General features: G+C 37.7%; 1 protein-coding gene across 2 annotated transcripts in view; it reads left to right on the top strand.

The window, feature by feature from the left end:
* Positions 1 to 20,360, top strand: part of BANP (BTG3 associated nuclear protein) — a 145,815-nt gene that overhangs the window by 11,059 nt on the left and 114,396 nt on the right. For both annotated transcript variants that reach the window (XM_035566269.2, XM_035566268.2), the window contains exons 2-4: positions 1,757 to 1,901; positions 3,297 to 3,391; positions 4,742 to 4,941. In XM_035566269.2, coding sequence (XP_035422162.1) covers positions 1,832 to 1,901; positions 3,297 to 3,391; positions 4,742 to 4,941 — 365 coding nt within the window. In that variant the 5' untranslated portion in view covers positions 1,757 to 1,831. The remainder of the gene's footprint in view (positions 1 to 1,756; positions 1,902 to 3,296; positions 3,392 to 4,741; positions 4,942 to 20,360) is intronic.

The raw sequence follows: 20,360 nt of genomic DNA, 5'->3' as shown, positions 1-20,360 counted from the left end.
ACTTATTTTCTGATCTATGGCTGAATATTTTCAGACTATGACCCGTAAGAGATGGAGAACAGAGGTCAGAAGTGTGAAATTTATTTTTTGTGTTGCAGAAAGGTTTAATTCATTTCAATACTTTACAGAATGAGTTTTGAAAGGCTAAATATGTATTATGGTGGATTTAAACAAAAAGAAAATTAAAAGCCCTTTGGAATGACTTACTAGATACTGATGTGTTTGTGGGTGAAGCTGGTTAAAAAGCAACGCACGCAGCATCAGGGAAGTCTAGCGTTGCGTAAATCGGCGAAGTGTTAAAAGTTGGGTTTTGTTCTACTTTGTCCGTTCTTAGTGTTTGGAGTGGTGGCCGTCTTCACATCGAGGGCAGGGCTCTTAGCGTTACTTGCAGTATGTGACATTATGAAACAGTAACTCTAGCACAGCTGTTTTATTATGTGAAGGCTGGCCGCTTACCAGGATTTCTCAGAAATGGCAAATGCGGTTTGCCAAAATGGCATCCATATGCACTAACGCATTGCCAGTTTTCTCGGGCGGGCTGCCACGCTCCACGCGGTCCCAACAGTTTTTCGCCACGATCCGAATTTCAGATGACTCAGTATTGGCAGCGCTGGTATTTTGAGTAAACAACTGCGATGCGCGGGGAGTCCCCCTCCTGAGATGGGCTCTCGCAACGCGCTGACCCTTCTCCACGTTCTGTCCCTCTCTTCAAAAGTTTGTGCTCCACCTGTCTGGCTTAATGGCTTTCTTGTGTTCGAGTGGCAGAGGGAAAGAGGAAAATCTTTATGCGTAGCTGGAGTAGATTCAGCGTCGATGTTAAGGGATGAGTTACCGTTTCCACTGGTAAACCTTAAATTATTGTGCTAGTGTTTTTTTTTTTTTGCTTCAGGTTAAAAAGGAAAAAAAGACTGATCTCCTTGTATTCATTGTCCATCCTTTTATGACTGTGGGAAAGCAGACATACAAATGGTTCCAGTGATTTTAATTCAATTTTACAGGCTGAAGGTTTCTCTTACAACGCTAATAAATAACCTTGACGGAGGGTTCCAAGGGAGCAGGGCTGAGACATCAGGGCTGTATTCTGAAAATGCCTTCATCAGAATTGAATTGTGGAAAAAACAGGCAGGTTCAGTGCCCGAGAAAAGAAGTTTTGTTTCAAGTCTGCTTATAACTAGCTGCAAAGAAGCTCCCTGTTCTTGCTGAGTTTTAGGTGCCCATTAAAATTGGTAGGACTTTGGTAGGACATGGTAGGACTTTGTGTTCATGTGGTTCTGTACAGATTGCAGTAGCCAGTGTGGTCTGGGAAACTCATGTGCTATTGCAACGTCAACACTTAGGTCTGATCACTCCCCAGAGCTGAGGAATAATTTGCAAATTAAAACCCTGCAATTTATGAATGTTCTCTTAGACACTTAAATGTTTTTATTTTTTAAATCAATTTAAAGAAAACAGGTTGTGTTTTACACTGACAAGCTGCTCAGTCTCTGATACTACCCAGTCTCCTTATCCACTGGGAAAATGCAGCAAGGTGAATCGGAAAGGAAAGCTCGTGCTCTCAGCCTACTCATAATGTAGGAAGTTTATATGCGTGGGTGATGCCCGTATTAAAGTAGCAGCTCACACCATTGTGTGATCCGTTCTCTATGTCGGTCACTTCCCTTAAGAATTCTCTCTCCTTTTGTAGAGGAAAAATGAAAAAAATAAATGCAAAATGGCTATATCAGGTATTAACGCTCCTCTTGCTGCTGTTTTTCAGGATTGCATGTCTCGTAAAATTACTTATTTGGGGGCCTGCGGTGGTGTGTGACGGGACATTGCAGCCTGGTTCTGAATGATGTCAGAACAGGACTTGGCAGATGTTGTTCAGATTGCTGTTGAAGACTTGACTCCAGATAACCCAGGTACAGTAGAGGTGGTAGCGATGGCATGAGAAAGATAATGTATAGTATTACCCATTTACAAGGTGGAAATCACTGCTGAGCTGCTTTTAAAAAAATTTTAATAAAAAATAAAAAATAAAAAAAAATAAAAAAAAGTGCTGCTGCAATATTTACTTTGAGAGGCACTTGCTGAGACTACCTACTGAATTTGGACAGCTTTACTTACATATCTCTAGCACCCTTTGGATCAAATTAATTTTTATTTTTTTTACTTTTCTTTTAAAGACTTTTTTTCTTCAAAGGTAGACTACTGCCAAAACTCGATATATGCCAAATCATATTTTTTTTAATTTCAGACCAAATCCATGTTTGAGACTTTTCCTGAATAAGAACTATCACCCCTCTATTATGAATCAGTGTTTTACTTGTAAAGTATTTCCTCTCAAAAATTATTAAAATTCCTTGGATTTATAGCAAAATGACAGTAAGTTTGAAAAACAATTCTGAAAGCAAACACTGTGATTTCCTTTGTTTAGAATTTGATCTGCTAAGGGAAAATGTGTTGAAATCAACTATAGAATTTAATCCAATGCTGTCACGTATAAGTGAGTAAGTGTTGACAGAAAGAACAGTAACTACAGGTACAGAAAACAGAAACACACTTAAAAATACTTTTCTGATGCAGAACAGAAAAGTTCTTTCAGAAATGTACGCAAAGAGATGGAGGGGAAGCTGAGACTTACCTGTCCCAGCCTAGTTCATAACTTGGTGGGCATCCAAGGATTATCACCTGTAGCATGGGCAACCTTAAACAAGCTTTCCTTTGCTCGATTTCGTAAAGGACCTTGAACCTGGGCTCATTTCAGGTGGTGTTCTGACTGTGACGCTGTTTGGGGCTCTACCTCTTGATTTTACCAGCGAGGTTTTCCAGTTCTAAGTTCAGAACACTTTTGTTATTGTTTCTTCAGAGTGTTTACCTCTAGATTAAAAGCATTTAGGATCTATAGGTCTGCATAACCGAGTACTTATTTTGGAAAATTTTCACGGTTTAGTTAATCTCTACTGGAGCGAAATTAATGGTTTAGTGGTGGACATGGCAGTGCTAGGGTAAAGCTTGGACCAGATGATCTTAGAAGTCTTTTCCAACCTAAATGATTTTATGATTCTGTGAACAGACTGGGAGAAATCCTGCGTTCGTGCAGAATTAGAACTGCTTACAGTTTTGCAGAGTGTGAGGGTTCAGAAGCCAGAAGTAATCATATATATTTAAGAGAAAAACAACAAAAAAAAAATAGAAATATACAGTATGTTAACTAAACTCCTTTCATATTATTTGATTTGTCCATTTAATATATTTTAAATCCAAGTCTTGCCTCTTGTATTATAAGCTATGGCAACGCTTATATTTCTTTGCAGTTGTGTTGGAGAATCATGAAGTGACAGACGATGACGTAGAGCCTACTCTGAAACGTCAGCGTATAGAAATTAACTGCCAGGATCCCTCTATTAAGGTTACAAGAATACCCTTTTCTGTTTTTATTCATAATACCAATTAAATTAGCTTTCTTGGGGAAATGATATCAAATGAACTAGTGCTCATGCATAGTACTGGAAATATATCCTTCTTGTGAATGTTTGTGTTCATTTTCTGCATAAATTTTAAAATCTGCATAATTGGCTAATCTCCTGGTATAAAATCATTAGCAAAAATTTTATATGCAATATAAAATTTAATCAGAAATAATTCTAGTAGCTCAAACATCGCTCCATCTTCTTTGATGAAGTGAATAAACTCAACCCTTAGGAATAAATTTGATGTATTGTATGACAATACCGACGTATTGTAATAAGTAAATTTATTTAAAATATAATATATTTTTATTACAATATACAGATATTTTCAGCATGTTTTAAATTATTATTTTAAGCTAACAACGTTCTCCTAAGAGTTGAGCTATATTTGGTTCAGGCTCAGCAGCTCAGGCTCTTCTGTGCTTGCAGAACTTCCCGTGCTGCTCCCACTATTGTGTTTTAGTAACGTTTTTGTCTTGGAGCATAAGCGTGTGAGTTGTATTTTACTGCCATGCACGTTAAGCAGTATGTAATTTTGTCTAGAAATTCTGCCATAGAAACTGAAGCTCTGTATTAAGAGAGCAGGGGGGAAGCAGCACTGCAAAGCAGCTCGATGGGGTGTGAATTGTAGTTGAGGGCCACGAGATGGCACAGTTGCTGTTTGCAGAGGAGTATGCGTGTACCATTACCCTTCAATAGCCTATTTTTCCCAAGGGGAACCAAGTGGAATATGCTTTCTTTTAAATAAAATTGCTCAGGAAAACAAAGTTTGTTTATTTGCTTTTCTTGATTTGCTGTTCAGGAGAAAACTGAAGCGAGTGGCATTTATTGTCCCTGAAGTGATTAGTGTGGATACAATTCCGCTGTAATTATCCAAATGTATCTGTTTGGACGAGGAAAGAAATTCTTATTTAACTTTATCCAGAAGGATGCTTTCATTGATTTATATACTTTTTTTTTTTTAAATATATCGAATGAAAGGCTTTGGCATGTGATTTAAAATGATTTTGTGGTGTATGGAATCATAGTAACAAAGTGCTTAGGTGAAAATGTGTTTGGCTTGGATGCTTTTGGCTTCTAAATAAAGATCTGAAAGACTATGAGAATATTAAAATGCTCCTGAATGTCATCGGTTCTGTATGTGGCTGTATTTAGTCACTAGGCACATTGCTAGTTCCTTTAGAATTGTCTTCCAGTCACATTTATCTGGAGCTTCCTTATGTGTATGTTGCTGAAGATAAATGTGTACGTCTTTAAAAGCAGTTTCTCTTGCATTCTCCCCTTTCTAGTCATTCCTGTATTCCATTAATCAGACAATATGCCTGCGACTGGATAGCATTGAGGCGAAGTTGCTGGCACTAGAGGCTACCTGTAAATCACTGGAAGAGAAGTTGGATCTTGTCATGAACAAACAGCACAGCCCCATCCAAGTCCCCATGGTGGCAGGTTCTCCTCTTGGCGCTACACAGACCTGCAATAAAGTACGATGGTAAGAAAAGAATAGATTACTCATCAATGTGCTTTTTAAAATAACCTAAATCCTTTTCCCTGGTGTCCAGCTCTGCAGCTTTCTTTATAGCTGTCAGGAACTTGGTGTGCTGCTTATGAATGTCGAATTAATTTCTCAGAGGTAATTTTTGTACCAGTTTCATGATGTTACTTCTACTTAGAATAAGACCAATCGTGTCACACCGGTCCACGGACAGTTTGCAACCATTTCCACATTTAATTTTGACTGAAACTAGACAGATTCATCCATCTCTGGAAAAGTCACATCATCCGTTTCAGATGGGTTTTGTAGACTTGCTTTACTTTCATTTCTGTGGTTGTTTTGAATTGGTGAGTTCATCATTCTGATTACTTCTCATTTTACTTTTATCAGACAGAAATACAGCAGAGTTTGTTATATGTGCTTATTTTCTAAAGACTCCTGGTAGAATAGCACCTATGTTTATTTTGGGGTTAGAAGTAGGAGATGGAAAATCTGTTAAATAATCTCATCCACTTTGGTGAAAGGGAAGGTTTGACCTGGAGTACCTTTATGAGTTGCCTAATATGGTTCTAAATATCTTAAATACTGATGTGCCTATCGTTTTACCATGGGTATTATTCCAGCCAGAGGAATATGATAATCAAGAGACTTTTTGTGTAACGACTTTTCCAACATTCACATTTCTACAGCTAGGAAAAACTTAATACTTTTTTAAATAATGACTTTTTATTTTCCATTACAACTGTGTAATATTCATAGACAACTTTCACACCATACCATTCTAGTCAAGATACATGAACTTAATATGCTTTTTGTCAGTCTGTTTTTTGATCTTCTGATATTTCATCACTCGCTCTGAACTTTGTTAATAACTGAAAAATATTTTGTATATGTTTTTGATATGTTTTGCTCAGTGCACTGTTCCAGGTGCACTACTCTACATCTCCATAGAAAAAAATAGTTCCTTTATGTTGTGAGGCACATCCATGTGAGGTAAGAAAACAAACCACAAACAATAGCCTTTTTCTATTATATCACTCTACACTTAACTGCTGCGTGTGTATATATACGTTTTTACTTTCCGTATTGCTATTTGTATAATAGATATTCTAAGTTAAAGAATGTATCTCAACTGGTACTGACATTTTACGATATCTTGCAGTTTGTGCGTTTATGAAACAGGATGGAGTATAATCTTGCTACCACAAGAAGTTCAAAGTTGGAGATTTTACATTCAGAGGGAACACTTTGCTCGTGCAGTTGTACCTGTTGTATAATGCAGACTACCTGTTACCCCACAATTGAAAGTGATTACTTGTGATGAATAGAGTCAAATTTTCAGAAATGTACCAAATCTGTATGGAAAAATCTAAAAGGATAAAGAACTCAATGCGGTTCTTGCTCTCTTTTTAAAAGTTCAATATCTCTTTTATTTTTAGTGTAGATTTGAATAGTCTGCTTGTTTTGCTGTAACAGATACCTGCCTAGCTAGGAACAATTCACATTTCTTCATACTTTTCCAAAAGAAATTTCTTTTTTAGATGTCCAAATACAGTGTTGATACTCCAGAATTCCTTTATTGGCCTTTTTTCATATGCTGTTAATGATCATTTTGATCATTGGACATCTTCCTTTTCCCTTCTTCCATTTTTTTCTTTAAACAGGTCCCGTGTCTGCATTACCTCATGCTTTTGGAGTTTCCCTATGATATGTGAAAAAGGTCAATTACAGCTAAGTTCCATATCAAAAGATATTAAGTACCTATAATAACTGTTTGGCTCATAGAGCAATTAACTGAAATATTACACAAGCATTTTCACTAAGCTTTTTGTTCTTGTAGCAGTCTATGGCATATGTGACTCGAAAGAAAACAGGGGTGTACGTGTTTAACTTGCAGGTCTTTTTGGCATTAATAACACTTCAATTTCACAGCGGTGGGATGTTTCACTGAATTCCCCGTCTCTCATTCATTCATAAAAACCTCAATCTCTCGTTCATTGTTTCTGATTCACAACCTACGTGGACTGTTCTATCAACTCTGCGTTGGTTCCTCTTCCCCTTCCATTGCAGATGGCAGTGGAGAGCTGCCAGCCACAGTCAGTGTTTTGGATAATAGATTCTGCATCTGAATAAGATTCTTCAACCCCCATCTCCTTTTTCTGCCACAATAATACCAGGCTTACCGCTCTAACAAAAATGCTGTAGTTACTTAAGACATGTCAACCAGATGCCAGTATAGCGGACTCTTACCTTTTTTCAAAAAATACCTTTGGATTTGTGATCTCTTCCCTTCCACTCTATAGTGAATTTTGTTTACTTTTTTTCCTTGGTAATTTAGTTGCTTGCATTAATTTGGTGCAGATTTAATACGATCAAAATGTGTGTTACAGCAGTGCACGCAGTAAAGCACGTGAACTGTGCATTATAAATTCACACAGTTTGATTGCTCTGTTGTATTTGTGCTTTTAAAAGTAAATGAATTTCCTAAGGCTTGTCAGTTTGAAATACGTGCAGGTCATCAAGTGATGAAAACCAGGACAACTCGGACAGAGGGGCTTTTTTCTGTCTCACCTTGTGGTGGAGTTGTGTAGTTGCAGTGTAACAGGTAAATTCACATCTGAGCACTGATGCCTGCCGGGACTATGATGTGGAATCTTACACTGTGTGTGGTGCTGTTGTGGATAGGCTGCTGATGAGATGGAGTTGATAAAGTATCATCTGACCATCCAGTTGTGTTATGGAGGCAGGAGTGTAACTTTGGTAATGGTTGTCAGACTTGCGTTCAATGATAAATGGTCTTTTCTAGAAAACTTAACATGTTGACTTACTGGGATAACTTGTACTCTTTTTTGGTGCCAAACTATTGTTTCCAAGCTTTAAAAACTCTTGTTAGGGAAATGAAGCAGAAGTTTTCAAGCAGACTTGCAATAAATCAGGAACCACCCCATGTTTTTAGCTCCCAGGACAGAAATGCAGTACGTTTTAGTCTTACTCCGCTTTCTGTCTATTACGCACGCGAGGCATGATTTGTGTGGAAATCTTCAAGCATCCTTTTCTGGGTATGTGTACTTTGCAGGTTTGTTGATGTTTCTTGGAAAATTATGAAATGTTGTTTTCAGAAATTACAGTACTGTCTACTGCTCTTGATATTTTGCATCCGTGAAGGTGTGCTTATGCTGGACTATGCTCAATTCTTTTGTTCCTGTTGTTGATGCTGATCTGCTGTTATGGTACTTCGTTATATTCCAGCTAATTGCAGTGCAGGTATGCAGGAAAATAAAGGATACACGGTCCTGTGTAAAGAGTAATTTCTGTGAACAGTTGGGATACAGAGGAACAGCAGGCTAATTTTTAAATCTAGAAAGTGGCTTAAGCTACAGCAAAAACTATCAGAAAACATTTTAAAGGAGGTCATGCAGAATTGGAGATGTGATCTGCTGCATTTCAGTGAGTTACTACATGAAAAGCAGAACTGAATAAGCACAGTTTCTCCACGTTTATTTAGAAGAAAGACCGTCAGAAGGTTTCAAAACACAAATCCTTAGATTGCACTGAGTTGTGTTAAACCTGGAGCTTGAAAAGAGCCAAGAACAGTAGCAACGTAAGTTAATGAGTCGGTACGGGAAGTGCCTTGTCCCAGCGATCCCAGCTTTTCCAGCTTCGTGCAGCATTAGTACAGCCCTGCTTCCCTGTCCAGGAAGTGATTGTCTCTCGTCCTCCGTCTGCAACATTTCCTGGCAATACAGCTATTAAAAATATCTAATTACTTTTCTTTATGAGGTACCGCGATGGTCAGAAATTCCAGTAGCTGCTGAAAGCTTCTTCGATAGCACAGCTGGTGCAGTGCCGGCTGCCTGTCAGAATGGCAGCCCCAAATGATAAGTTTGAAACGGAGCATGTGCCCAGGTCCTGAGATTTATAAGTTGATGAACACAGCGTGTGACAGTGCAGCTAAAATCTTTTATCCACATTTTAAAGAAAATATTTCATCTGAAAGACTTCAGTCCAGAAACAGTGTTATTTTTGTCGGCATCTTTCCATTAATCATTTTTCTGCGTGGGTAAGCCCAAGTATAAATGGTTCAGGTTGATCGCTTTAGATAACACAGGAATTTGTTTTGGTTTCACAGAACTCTCCATCATTTGTTTTTCTGGATATTTTCTGCAAATGTTACATTGTGCAATTCTACTGTGTTCTTAAGGATTTTTTTTCATCGTTATATAATTGAGAATAACAGTTTTTGAAATGTTTTGATTTTGGAGAGGATTTAAATTTTAAATTGGTATTTTCTTCACGATAAAAAAGGTTCTGATGAAATATGGAAATTCACATGTAAATAGTTTCTTTAGTTCCGATATTTTCTTTGAACCTTTGTTATGGTGAAGTTGAAATACAGACCACATACATCTGGTTCTTTACTACATGCATTTATGGCTGACCGATTAAGGATACTGATCACTAAGCATAGAGATAGAATTTCATATATTTTTGTCTTTAATGGGAACTGGAGAGTTAAATGGAATTGCAGAGTTTAATGCACTCAATATTTGTGCAAGGGCCTGATACGGTATCCTTGGGCACGACTTATTAATGGGTTGGACGTTCTCTTGTTAAAATAAAGCTGCTTCAGATGGACCTGACTGCACTTAAATGAAGTGTTGGTAGTTTAAGTCAGCTGGTTCTGGAAAACAGCATTTGTCTTTTTTGTCTTAAGGTACAAACCAGGGAGTTTACATCTCTTTTACAAGAGAAGGCTTTTGATGCAGTTGTGTACCAGATGGGATATAAAAAATTTCTTAATTTTTGTAGGTGTAGTTTGTTACCATGTTTGTTTCACGATTAAGATTAATCAACAGAGCATAATAATTTTTGATGAATGGGGTTTGTTCATCCACTCAGCTTGCAGTTCCAGATTTGTATTTCTGGTGTATTGTTGCTTACAAGTGGTTCTGTAGGTGAATAATACAAAACTGAAAAATGAGATGATTTTAAATGAAGTTGTAAAGCAGCATGGGAGTAGGGAGAAAAATTACAGTATGACATTCGTTTTGAATTTACCAAAAGTATTGTTGCCTCCTGCATAGAGCCTTTAGGGGAAAAGGGAAAAATAATCTATTCGAGGTATAGGTATAAAAAACAAATGCCTGGAATTTTTCTTGTGTATATATGTTTTTTTTCTAGGAATTTCCACCCCCATAACCAACCTAATTTCATACTGTCAGGTGTTGAATAGCTCTTTCATTTTTGTCGCATTTTTATCATAAGGATTTTTATTCCTTTTAACAAACTGTGCTACTCCTGGCTTTTAAAAAGAATGGTAATTCTTATGTTCTTTTTATTAAATGGTGGCTGTTGAGTCTCTGGGATATGTAGTTAAGCTCTTTTCCACATTTTCTTTGGTCAATACTACAACTCATTAGGCAATGTAAACTACTCTCTGAGTTTAATTTATGGCTATTATTTCATTCCCTTTTTAATTCATTGATAAATAGATTAGCATTATAAACCTCTCAGATTGTTAATATCTTCAAGTGAAGTTAAAAGCTAACTCTCCCTTAATGGAAGTACACTTGCTTCAAGTCTGAAGACGCTCAATTTGCAGGAAGGATTTTTTCAGGTTGCCACGGTTTGAAACAAAGCATGTATTGAGGGCTATAGTATCCTGAAAAATGTATGGCAGATGGTTTATTTTTCAAGTTACAGGTACATTATTCTGCCTGCCGTGAGCCTGATCTGATGTACTGAACGTAGGCCTGAAAAAATATTTGTCTGGTAGCTTATTCAGCCCCCAAGACAACTCAACAGTCAGCCTGAAAAAAAAAATAAGTAAAATTAAGCCAGGTTTAAAAAAAAACAGTTGTTATTGATAATGTCTTGAAAACACAGTCAGTTATTTGGGGTGGTAATCAGAATGTGTTAGGAGGCTCTCTGGAAAAAGTTTTGGAGTTCATCAGGTCTTCAGAAATTCTTGTCACTTTCTGTAAGCAAGCAGTGTTTACTTATCCTTCAGAATATCTTGTGTTCGAGCCGCTTTCCAGCGGAGTCTTTAGCACAGGCCTTGAAGTCTGGGAGTGGCTGACAAAAACACAGATGAACTTCTGTCATGGTTTTGGCCTGGACCCTGCGGTATCAATAAATGAACAAACTTTCCCTGCCACTTTCTGTTGTCAGTCAGTGGTACTGTGTGCAAACAAACTTGTTTTAAATTAACGGCTGGAGTGTCATATCTGTAGCTTCAGCCAGTGAGGGTTCTGTTTGTAATTAATGGGATGGTGTCATGAAGAGCTGGGGATGAGCGTGCTGCCTTCGCGTTTCGCGTTGAACGGCTTTTGTGCGAGTCCTGCCTGGTTGTGGGGAAAGGGTTGAAGGAAGATGGCACGATTGTCTGGGACCTGTTTTTGCCATGGTCATCTCAGGTGCACTCCCAGATAGGGAACAAAGTTAACATTAACAATATCTAAAGATCATAATTTAAAAAAAAATCAAGACTTTAGAGCATATTTATTCTTTAAACTTTAAGATTTTGTTTAGAATCTCGAGTTTTTTTTTTTTTTTTTAAGATTGCACATAAATATAAGCAAAATAAGCTTGAAAAAAACATTTTAGACAAAGATGAAGTTTGACTAGGGGAATTAGGACTTGAACTGCCATTCATAATTGCATCGATTGGCTCAAAATGCTGTTACTTTTCCTGCCTTTTGTGGCTTTTGTTTTCAGTTCTACCACCTATTATTGTTTTTTTTTTTTTAAATCCCTCACTGCAAAGCCAGGTGATAGAGGGGTTGCTTACACATGGATTTGTGTGTACGTAAACACACACACATGTTTTCAAGTTGAATGCATGAAATGCAATCTCTATGGTTTTCTTAAAAGAAGAAAATTAGCTACTGCTTCCTTACAATGCGAGCCAATGCTTAGCTGCATTTTAGCCTGGAAGAATTGTTGTGGCTTGAAATTTGTAAAGGGATGGCTGAAAACCCCATATAACTTACGGAGGTATAGTAGACATGTTTATATGAAAACTGCAGTTCTCTCTTACCATCATAAATCTGGATGATAAAACGGAACTAATCAAATAATGGAATTCCACAATTAGATGGCAGCCCATCTTTCCTGACATCTTTTTATCCAGAGCTGCATAGTGTTAGTTTCTTCGTCTGCAGTTTTAACAAAATACTTAAATGTCTGATTCCCTGAAAAATACTAAACTGCTTTCCAAAGTCTCCTAATTTATCAAAAGAATTTGTCAGCCTCAACATCTTTAGATTGATTCTGGTGCTCAGTTGTAATAATACTGATTGACATCTTTTTATTTTACCTGCATTGAAACCTGCATTTCAGGTACAAGTACATGCTACAAATTCAGTGAACTTCAGTGATTTGTTGTAGTTAGGACCAGTACACAATTCTATTAAAAATAGTTCTAGAACTCTCATGACTCTGATTTTTATTGCTATTTGCTTTATCTGGTACGATCTACAGCAGCAGTGCTGCAAACAATCATCATTCTTGTTTTGGATGTGTGTGTGCTAGAGACTTAGCTATTTGGAAATTAAGCTCATCTGGTGGTTGAGTCTGTCTGGAGTTTTGTTACAGACCGTTAACAAGTGCTCCAAATTCCATGTATCATTGGTTTGAATGTATCTTATATTTAATCCCTCCACTATTGGGAGTTAAAATTCATGCAGGACTAGGGAGAAGTGGTATCTTGTATTTAAGAAGTTTGTACAGCAGTGTTCTCATTGGAATTTCACATTCCATTATTGTTGCACTAAGATATTGAGGAGCCAAGTGTTTAGTAATTTGTTGGTGGGATTTGATAAGTTCAGAAACAGTATATAACTTTCAGATAGCCTTTAGGTTGAGAATACAAGGTCAGTTACAGGATTAAACTAACAATTTAATACTAACATTTCAGCTGCGTTTTGGAGAGTTCAATAATTCATGGATGTGTAGGGGATGGAACCTAATCTATGAAAACTTCTTGAAGTGACCACGGTTTGAACTGTGTTGATTTGTTTTTCCCAGTCCATACGTTAATGGTTTCTGATGAAACTTAATGGTTTCTGATGAAATGTTGTTTGTAATGGTCCAGCGATTCAGATGATAGCTTAGCAAGTAGCGACTAATAATTTTTGTCTGAGAAATAGACGCAAAATATGTGGATTTTCTTAAATGGTGGTGGTGATTAAAATATGCCTATGAAGCTCAAAACAAAAAAAAAATCTAAGGGTATGATTTTGAATTCTTAAAAAAAATACATTGATAGCTAAGATTTTCAGCAATATGCACTTAAAATAAAGGTGATAAAGTTAGGTAATAAACTTTCTTCATGTTTTAGACGAGGGTTTCAATCTTGCAGATGTGTTGCGAGGCTTAGTATTTGACAATTTGCAGTGTTGTCATGCCTTAAGCTTCCTGGTTGTTGCTCTTAGCGCATGACAGATGTGAAATCCTTTAAACAGGGAGTTTTGAAACATCTGAAATAATTTGTGCGTGTTCTGAGCCACATGTGGGTAAACATTTATTCCCACTTAGCTAATATATAGCAACTTCGTTCTGCATCCTGGACTTCAGTGAATCTGAAATTTATGGCACAAAAACAGAAAATCAGTTGCATGGAGCCCCTTGTGGTGCAATATATCGCTATTCTTAAAAGCAAGCTAAGAAATGAGAGCGCTGAATGCACACAGAATTTGCCCCTTGTGTCAAGACATTTTAGAAATCAACATCCTTTAATTGTAAGGGTGTCCGAGAATGAAAAAAGAAGGCATACATGGAGATCAAAAAGGCTTTGAGTTATTCATATGGATTAGAGGGGACACTTACTAGTGTAATTAACATCTAAGAACATTTAAAACCAATTATAGAAGTATTAAAAGGTAGGTTGACCTACACCGTTGCCAAATCCCATAAGGTCGTATTAGATAATTTCTGGGGAGAGCAGAGCATTTACCTTAATTCTGTGGTTCTGTGAACACAGCCAGCTATTGCGTTTAAGAAATAAAAGCAGAGAGTACATCAATTGCAGTTTGGTTCAGGACAAATGCCTTCGTACGGCTCATGCTGCTCCTTTTTCTTAAATAAACATTTGAAAAGAATTATTGTTTTTAATGAAAGGGAATAGTCTTTACTTCATGACTGCTGCAAAATGGGTGAAAATGATTATTAGGATTTTATTTAGTGAAGCTCTGTAAATTTTAATGCATTTGACACAGCGCACCAGATTATGGAAGCATACGTTACATACTATACATTTTACGAAGTAATATATCAAAGGTAGCAGACAGAAGGGGGCAGAAAAGCCTTATATATTCATGTGGACTCCAGTTTAGAGAGTTGAAATATTTTTCATGTTAGTGTCTGGAGGTGCTTAGGGTTCAAAAATCCAGTTTTAGGAGCACTCTCCCTTGAAACTTTTGCTGTAACTTGGGGTATGTGGTTCCAAGAGTAGAACGAAAAGAATGAATAAAGAGGGGAGCACCTCATCAATTTGTGATTGCAGGGGGCAAATTTCCTTCCTCCTCTGGAAGGACAGAAATTTCATTTCCAAGATGTGATTCAAAGTACTTTGCATCTCTGTTCACACCAGATTAACGTACCGGTAGTGCTATTTTAAAAAGCTGGCAAAAACTACCTGTCTTCTTACTTATGGAAAATGATACATCAGTATAGTTTTAAAAAGAATAACCCACAGTGTTTTTTGGAGAGTCCCTAGTTTTGCTTTAAGCAAGGTGGAAAAGAGCTGTGGATGGATTCAGAGCCTCAGCAGGATGAAACAGCCGTACATCTCGCAAGGTCTCGGTGAGGCTGGTGAGGTGGCAAGGAGCCAGTCTTCCATCTGCCTTACTTGGCAGCAGATGTTATTTAACTGATACATTTCCAAACGTAAAAAACAGTTCGGAATCTGAATGTCTTTCCAAACAGAATTTTTCCTTTCTGGGGAACTGTACATTTTTGCATATCTTTAGCTCAGTCGCTTTGTTCCATATTAAAGGGTGGAGTTTGAGACAGGAAATCTGCTCCTAATATCTTTTAAAATTGTATTATTTATAAAAAGTAAAGAGTGGGGTTTCTTTAACAGCCATCTAGGGTATATGGGATTTGAAGATTCAGTACCAGCTCTCAGAGTAGCAGCATCCTTGGCCTTTCTATAAAAATGTGTGCAGTGGCAAGTGGATATAACCAGTTGGGTAATTACAGAAAGCAAGAAAACCAGAAGTATACACTGAAAACGATTTTTGAACCGTCTCTCTGTGAGCCGTGTGTTTTAGTTCTGTTTGCAGAAACCTGATGTATTTTTTTTGCAGTTTATCTGATGACTGTCGAGGCTTCACTTACCGTAACTGCTCTCTTGAAACCCAGTTTGTAACGCTGCTTCCCTCACCCCCAAAATTCTCGAGCCATGTAAGTCAGGCTTATGCTGGGTGGCCTCTGACTGATGTTGGGAACAGTGGTGTTGGTTTAAATCCTCTGTTGCAGAAGTGAAAATAGAAATGTAGTCCCTCATGGTCGTACATCACTGGAAATGCAGTGCTCATTGGGCCTTCTTAATGTCTTTTGTTCAAGAAGGTGTCTTGCAAACTTTTTACTGAACTTAAACTCTGAATGCAGTGAGCTTTGATCTGCTTGGCCCTCGGTTTTCTCTCCCGTCTTTGTTGTTGCTCAATGCAGCAGTCTCTACCAAAGGGGGGGGAAATATATATGTGTACACACACACACCCAGCCAAACAGCGTAGTCATGATGCTGAAGACTGAAATTGCCCATTTAGTGTGTTTATTCTAATGCAGATATTAGAAATTGTAAGACAATTTGGAAAAAGAAATGTAAATGTAGCCATCTGTATAATAATGGATCATACCAGGATAGTTGGAGTTTGATTTTGGATCATAACATCTGCACAATTGTTTGTAGTTTATAAAAGTTTATAAAAAGGTACTTAACAGAGCTTCATTTAACAAATTGGTCTAAATTATTTTGATTGCACATGCTGGCACTCTCAGTGGATGGGCAAGTTTTTGACTCTGTAGGGGTTTCCTTTCTTGCCCTTCTACACAAAGGACCTTGCTAACACATTTAGCTGCACTTTGTGTTAGTATTGCAGGAGTTTTCTATAATATATATGGATGAGTTATTTTTTTCCTCTTTTCTGCCTGTAGGAATAGAGCCGTTTGATGTTTTGGTTATAAGATGTGTGTTAGATTAGTTCTTATTTCATTTTCAGTACTTTGTGCATTTGAAATTGCAGAAAAAATGTGCTTTTTGCTCTCTGTTTCGAACATACCTAGTACAGGCAGCATCACAGACTAGGTGTGTGTTTACGAAGAAAAAGAAAAATTTTGCTAAAGTATTAAGGCACCACAATCTCCTTTTCATGAGTCTCATTTTTTCGCAAGTCTCATGTTCTGCACATTTTTAATGAACTGTGATAAATTATTGATGTATCTTTGTTATCTTTTGCCAGCCTTTCTACTTCTAATTGGGCGTGGAAGGTTACTGAAGAAATTCTGATATTTAGTCAGTGCACTTTGCTTTGGTTTAGAGATTCCTGGAATTATTCTTGATCTTGGGCCAAATTCATGAAGGTATTTGTGTTAAACTGTGCAGATAGCAAAAAGCCTAGCCTGCCTAGTGACGTTTATAAATCCCACTAAGCATATATCTAACACAGAGCTAAAAGCTCTCAGTCTTTCTGCCTTTCGTTGCCTTCTCTTGCTTCTGTGTGGACTGTCAGTTCAGTCTTTGCGTTTGTTTCATGTCGTGTTTTCTAACCAGGTAGTAAATTCTGTTTTAGTACTGCAGCTGCAGTAGATCATTTCTTTCACTGTGACTTTGCTGAAGATCAGTCAAGCTCACATACTTTGTTACGGAATACGACTGCTTATTTGCTTAGAGATCACCCAGTTTTGTTTCTTGTTTAATACAATCCCCAGCAGGTTGCGTTATCTAGCTGCGGTTCAGGATATAAAGGCTCAAAGAAGGGTAACAGCTGTAAATTTCCTTCTATACTGTCTGAAGAAAAAGATCTTAGCTCTTACGTCTTTGAGTACGTTTATCTCTGAAGAGGCTCATATTAACCTGTTAATTATAAGTCATGACGTGTTCTTTTCCAGTCTGTACTTAAGAGTAGAAGACTAATGCCATTTCTGGTGACAGTATTTTTCAGTCTCAGCTATGTTGGTTGCAAGATGGCCTGGCTGCACTGTTTTTTGCTGCTTTTCCTTATCTGCTTAGTCCAAAGATTCTTCAGAGCCTGCCTTTCACTGTGCATTTAATTTTTACAGTCTTTGTTCGGAAAAAGAGAAATTGGCTTAAAAAAAGTGTGAGTTGCTTCTATGTGCATACGGATTGTACGACACCTGTAAAGTACCAAGCTGGATTTGGAAGTGGTAGGTAGGTTGTTCGGGTCTCTTGTAGCAATGTCTGGCTGTTGGTTAGCTGGTGAGCCTGTGGGAATGGATGTTTGCGTTTATGAATGATTACAGTTGGTCATACAAGTGTGGCTTTTCTCAGAACAGAATAATCCACAACAGATTTTAACAGCTTTCTAAATTGGTTGATGAAATTGGTCTTAAACCCAGTAATTCATCTTTCAGCCTGTCAGCCAATTCAGAGGCTGTCTGTAGGTAGGGTTGAGTACCATAAGCTCTGCAGAGATGTGTTTTGTAACTTGGAAAATGTCTAGCTCTTATGTTTGAGCTGGAAATTCATTGCATTAAATCTTAAAATGTTAACAGTATGTTTTAGTAAATGCTCCATTTGCTTTGTCTTTATTATAAATTGATTACAGCCTTCTTGGTTTTCAGATACACAAATCTCTCTCCTGTGATGGTTGGTGTACTTTGGCTTGTGTTTGTATGGGACCTAATCATTAACGCTATCTTTATAATGTCTGCTCTTCTGTGATATTCCAGATGCATAGAATCCAAAGATAATTTTGGACGACTGAGCTGTTACTGAAAATGATGGATAATGCTGCTGCTTTTCTGGGAGTTGGCTATGGCTAGGTGACTGGATGGTTTAGGGACATTAAAACTTTAACCGTTCAAGTGCCCCCACAGTGTGCTCTATCCTATAGCGGATATCTTACTGTTCTTCATCTTGGTGAATGATTGAGTTGTTGGCTCCCTTCTAGGACATTAGGAGCTGCATTCCTTTTTTTGGTGTAAATCCAATGTAATTGTGTATGCTTTGCTGCTTTCTGGTTTTTTTTCTTCTTTTTTTTTTTTCATGTATACCATACTGTAAATTAATAAGTCAGTTTTCTCATTCCTATTTGGGTAGAGAGTCGTAACTATGTGCAGAAAGCAAAGGCAACAGGTGGAAGAGGAAGAACCATTGTGACGTTATCTTCCTAAATGGCGATGAAAAGATCCAGGGTGGGTGTTCTCGATGAATGCAAGTGTTAGTAAGAGAGAGAAAAACAAACAAACAGAACGGGGCAGTCTCCAGCAGTAAAATGGAAAATATTAGTGCTCAAGGTCTCTTTCCCAGACTTGCTTTCCTTAAGGCTGTGTTCAGAACAAGCAGTTTGCCAGCAGTAACTCCACCTTCTGCATTTCTCATCTCCTTTCCTTCTGCATCTCCTTTTAATATATACGCTAGAGGAAGGTGAGAATTACACCCTCGTGAGCCTTGCCTTACAGATACGCAGCGCACACGGTGTGGGTGTTGGAGTGCCTGCAGAGCATTTATATATGGACAGACAGGAAAGAGCAGTTCAGGAGGATGTGGCTAGTTGAATGGCCATAAGCTGAGCTCTGTCTCCAAGGTTGTCTTTACCTGTTTGCAGATGTTCACATACTCAAAGGAGACTCAGAAATGGTCTGAGGAGAGGACTCTCCTCTTTCTTTTCTTTAACTGGCTGAGGACTGCTATAAATACTCTGTTAACTGGCTATATTAGTGTGTGCAGAGATACAAGAAGAGTAACTTCTCGTCTGAGAAATTCAGTGTGTTTTTCCGAAACTCATTTACATCCATTTGGAGAAGCCCTTTTTATCTTGTACCTTGTAGAACATGGATACGCCAATTAGTTCCTTCTGGTTTATTTTTCTCTCCTCCTAAATGAAAACCTCGTCTGGGAAGAGGAGCAGATCGTCATCTTGGTATTGCTGCAAGTTCTTCTATGTCATTGGCTGCACTCTATGTGATTGATGGGTTATTGGCAATAAAAATGCCAAGAGTTAAGACTAATGATCATATCTGACTCACACGTTTTTTCCATATTGAGAATTACCTTTGGCAGGAATGCTCTTATACAAAAGATTGAAAGTTCTTTTATATTAAAAAAATAAAAGCCAGAGGTTAAATATACACACTTGAAAATCATTATCTGGCATATATATTCTTTTAGGAATATTTTCTCCAGTAATTGAACAGATTATTTAATGGCATTTAGAAAAAAAATCCCCAAATATAAATCTATCTACAAGTATCATGCCTTTTAAAGTTTTTACCAAGTCGTGTCCAAGAACAGTCTCTCCAAGTTCTAATGCTTATGGGGAAAGGAATATGTGAACATAAATGGAAACTACTGAAGCCTATGCAACAACACTGGGTTTCTGAAGCACTCCGTGTGACCCCTTTTAATATTTTCTTTCCATCATCTTCATGAATGTAGTACTGGCAGCGCTGATAGAAAGAACTGCTTCATTTGAGATCGGGTTGAGTATCAGAAGCTGTCCTCCCCCTTCTCCATGATTTTCGTTATCTGTGTTTTAGTACGTAAGTAATGATTACAGTTGATTTATCTTCAGTATGGGGTCTGAAAAAATAAATTAGAGTAATCCAATATGAGGATACATTAGGCTGTAATAAGTTTTAATGATTTCCTCTGCTGGATTGTTTAAGGTTGGCCCAGGGTTTTGACTTAACATAGAACTCCTTGTTTAAAGCCGTGTATGTTCAGCAGATTCTTGTTGCTGTCTCTTTAAAATAAACAAATCTGAAAACAGAGAATAGAAAACCTAACAGGAAAATTACTGGGAAGCACATTCCCGTATCTGCAGGGAATCTTGTGGATATTCATTTTGCCTGTGTAGGAACTGGAGTCTAAGGAGTACTGTGAAATTCTCCTTTTTGCAAGCATAATGGCCCCCTTTTTGTGTTGGTCCCAAATGTTACTTGCTTTTTCTTCCAGAGAAGTAGCTGCTCAAGTTTCACAGCATCAGCTCTGAAAAATTTTGACCTCGTGATGCCTCATTGCCAGAACTGGTCAGCAGCTTCTGTGGCCCTTCTTGTTGTTTGCAGAACGTGGACCAGAAATATGGTTCCTTGGTTAACACTTAGGATCTGAACGAAAAGGCTGCTGCATCCTCCTTGTGCACGCTCCTGGAGGAAGCATCATTTTTCAGAATTAAGCATTAAACATAAGAAATTAATTCTCCTTTAGGATCAAAATGGAATCGATTGTT

This window comes from Cygnus atratus, chromosome 12 (genome assembly GCF_013377495.2).
Source record: "Cygnus atratus isolate AKBS03 ecotype Queensland, Australia chromosome 12, CAtr_DNAZoo_HiC_assembly, whole genome shotgun sequence".
Classification (NCBI taxonomy): domain Eukaryota; kingdom Metazoa; phylum Chordata; class Aves; order Anseriformes; family Anatidae; genus Cygnus; species Cygnus atratus.
Note: the sequence above shows the minus strand (reverse complement) of the source record. Positions and strands in the feature narration are given on the sequence as shown.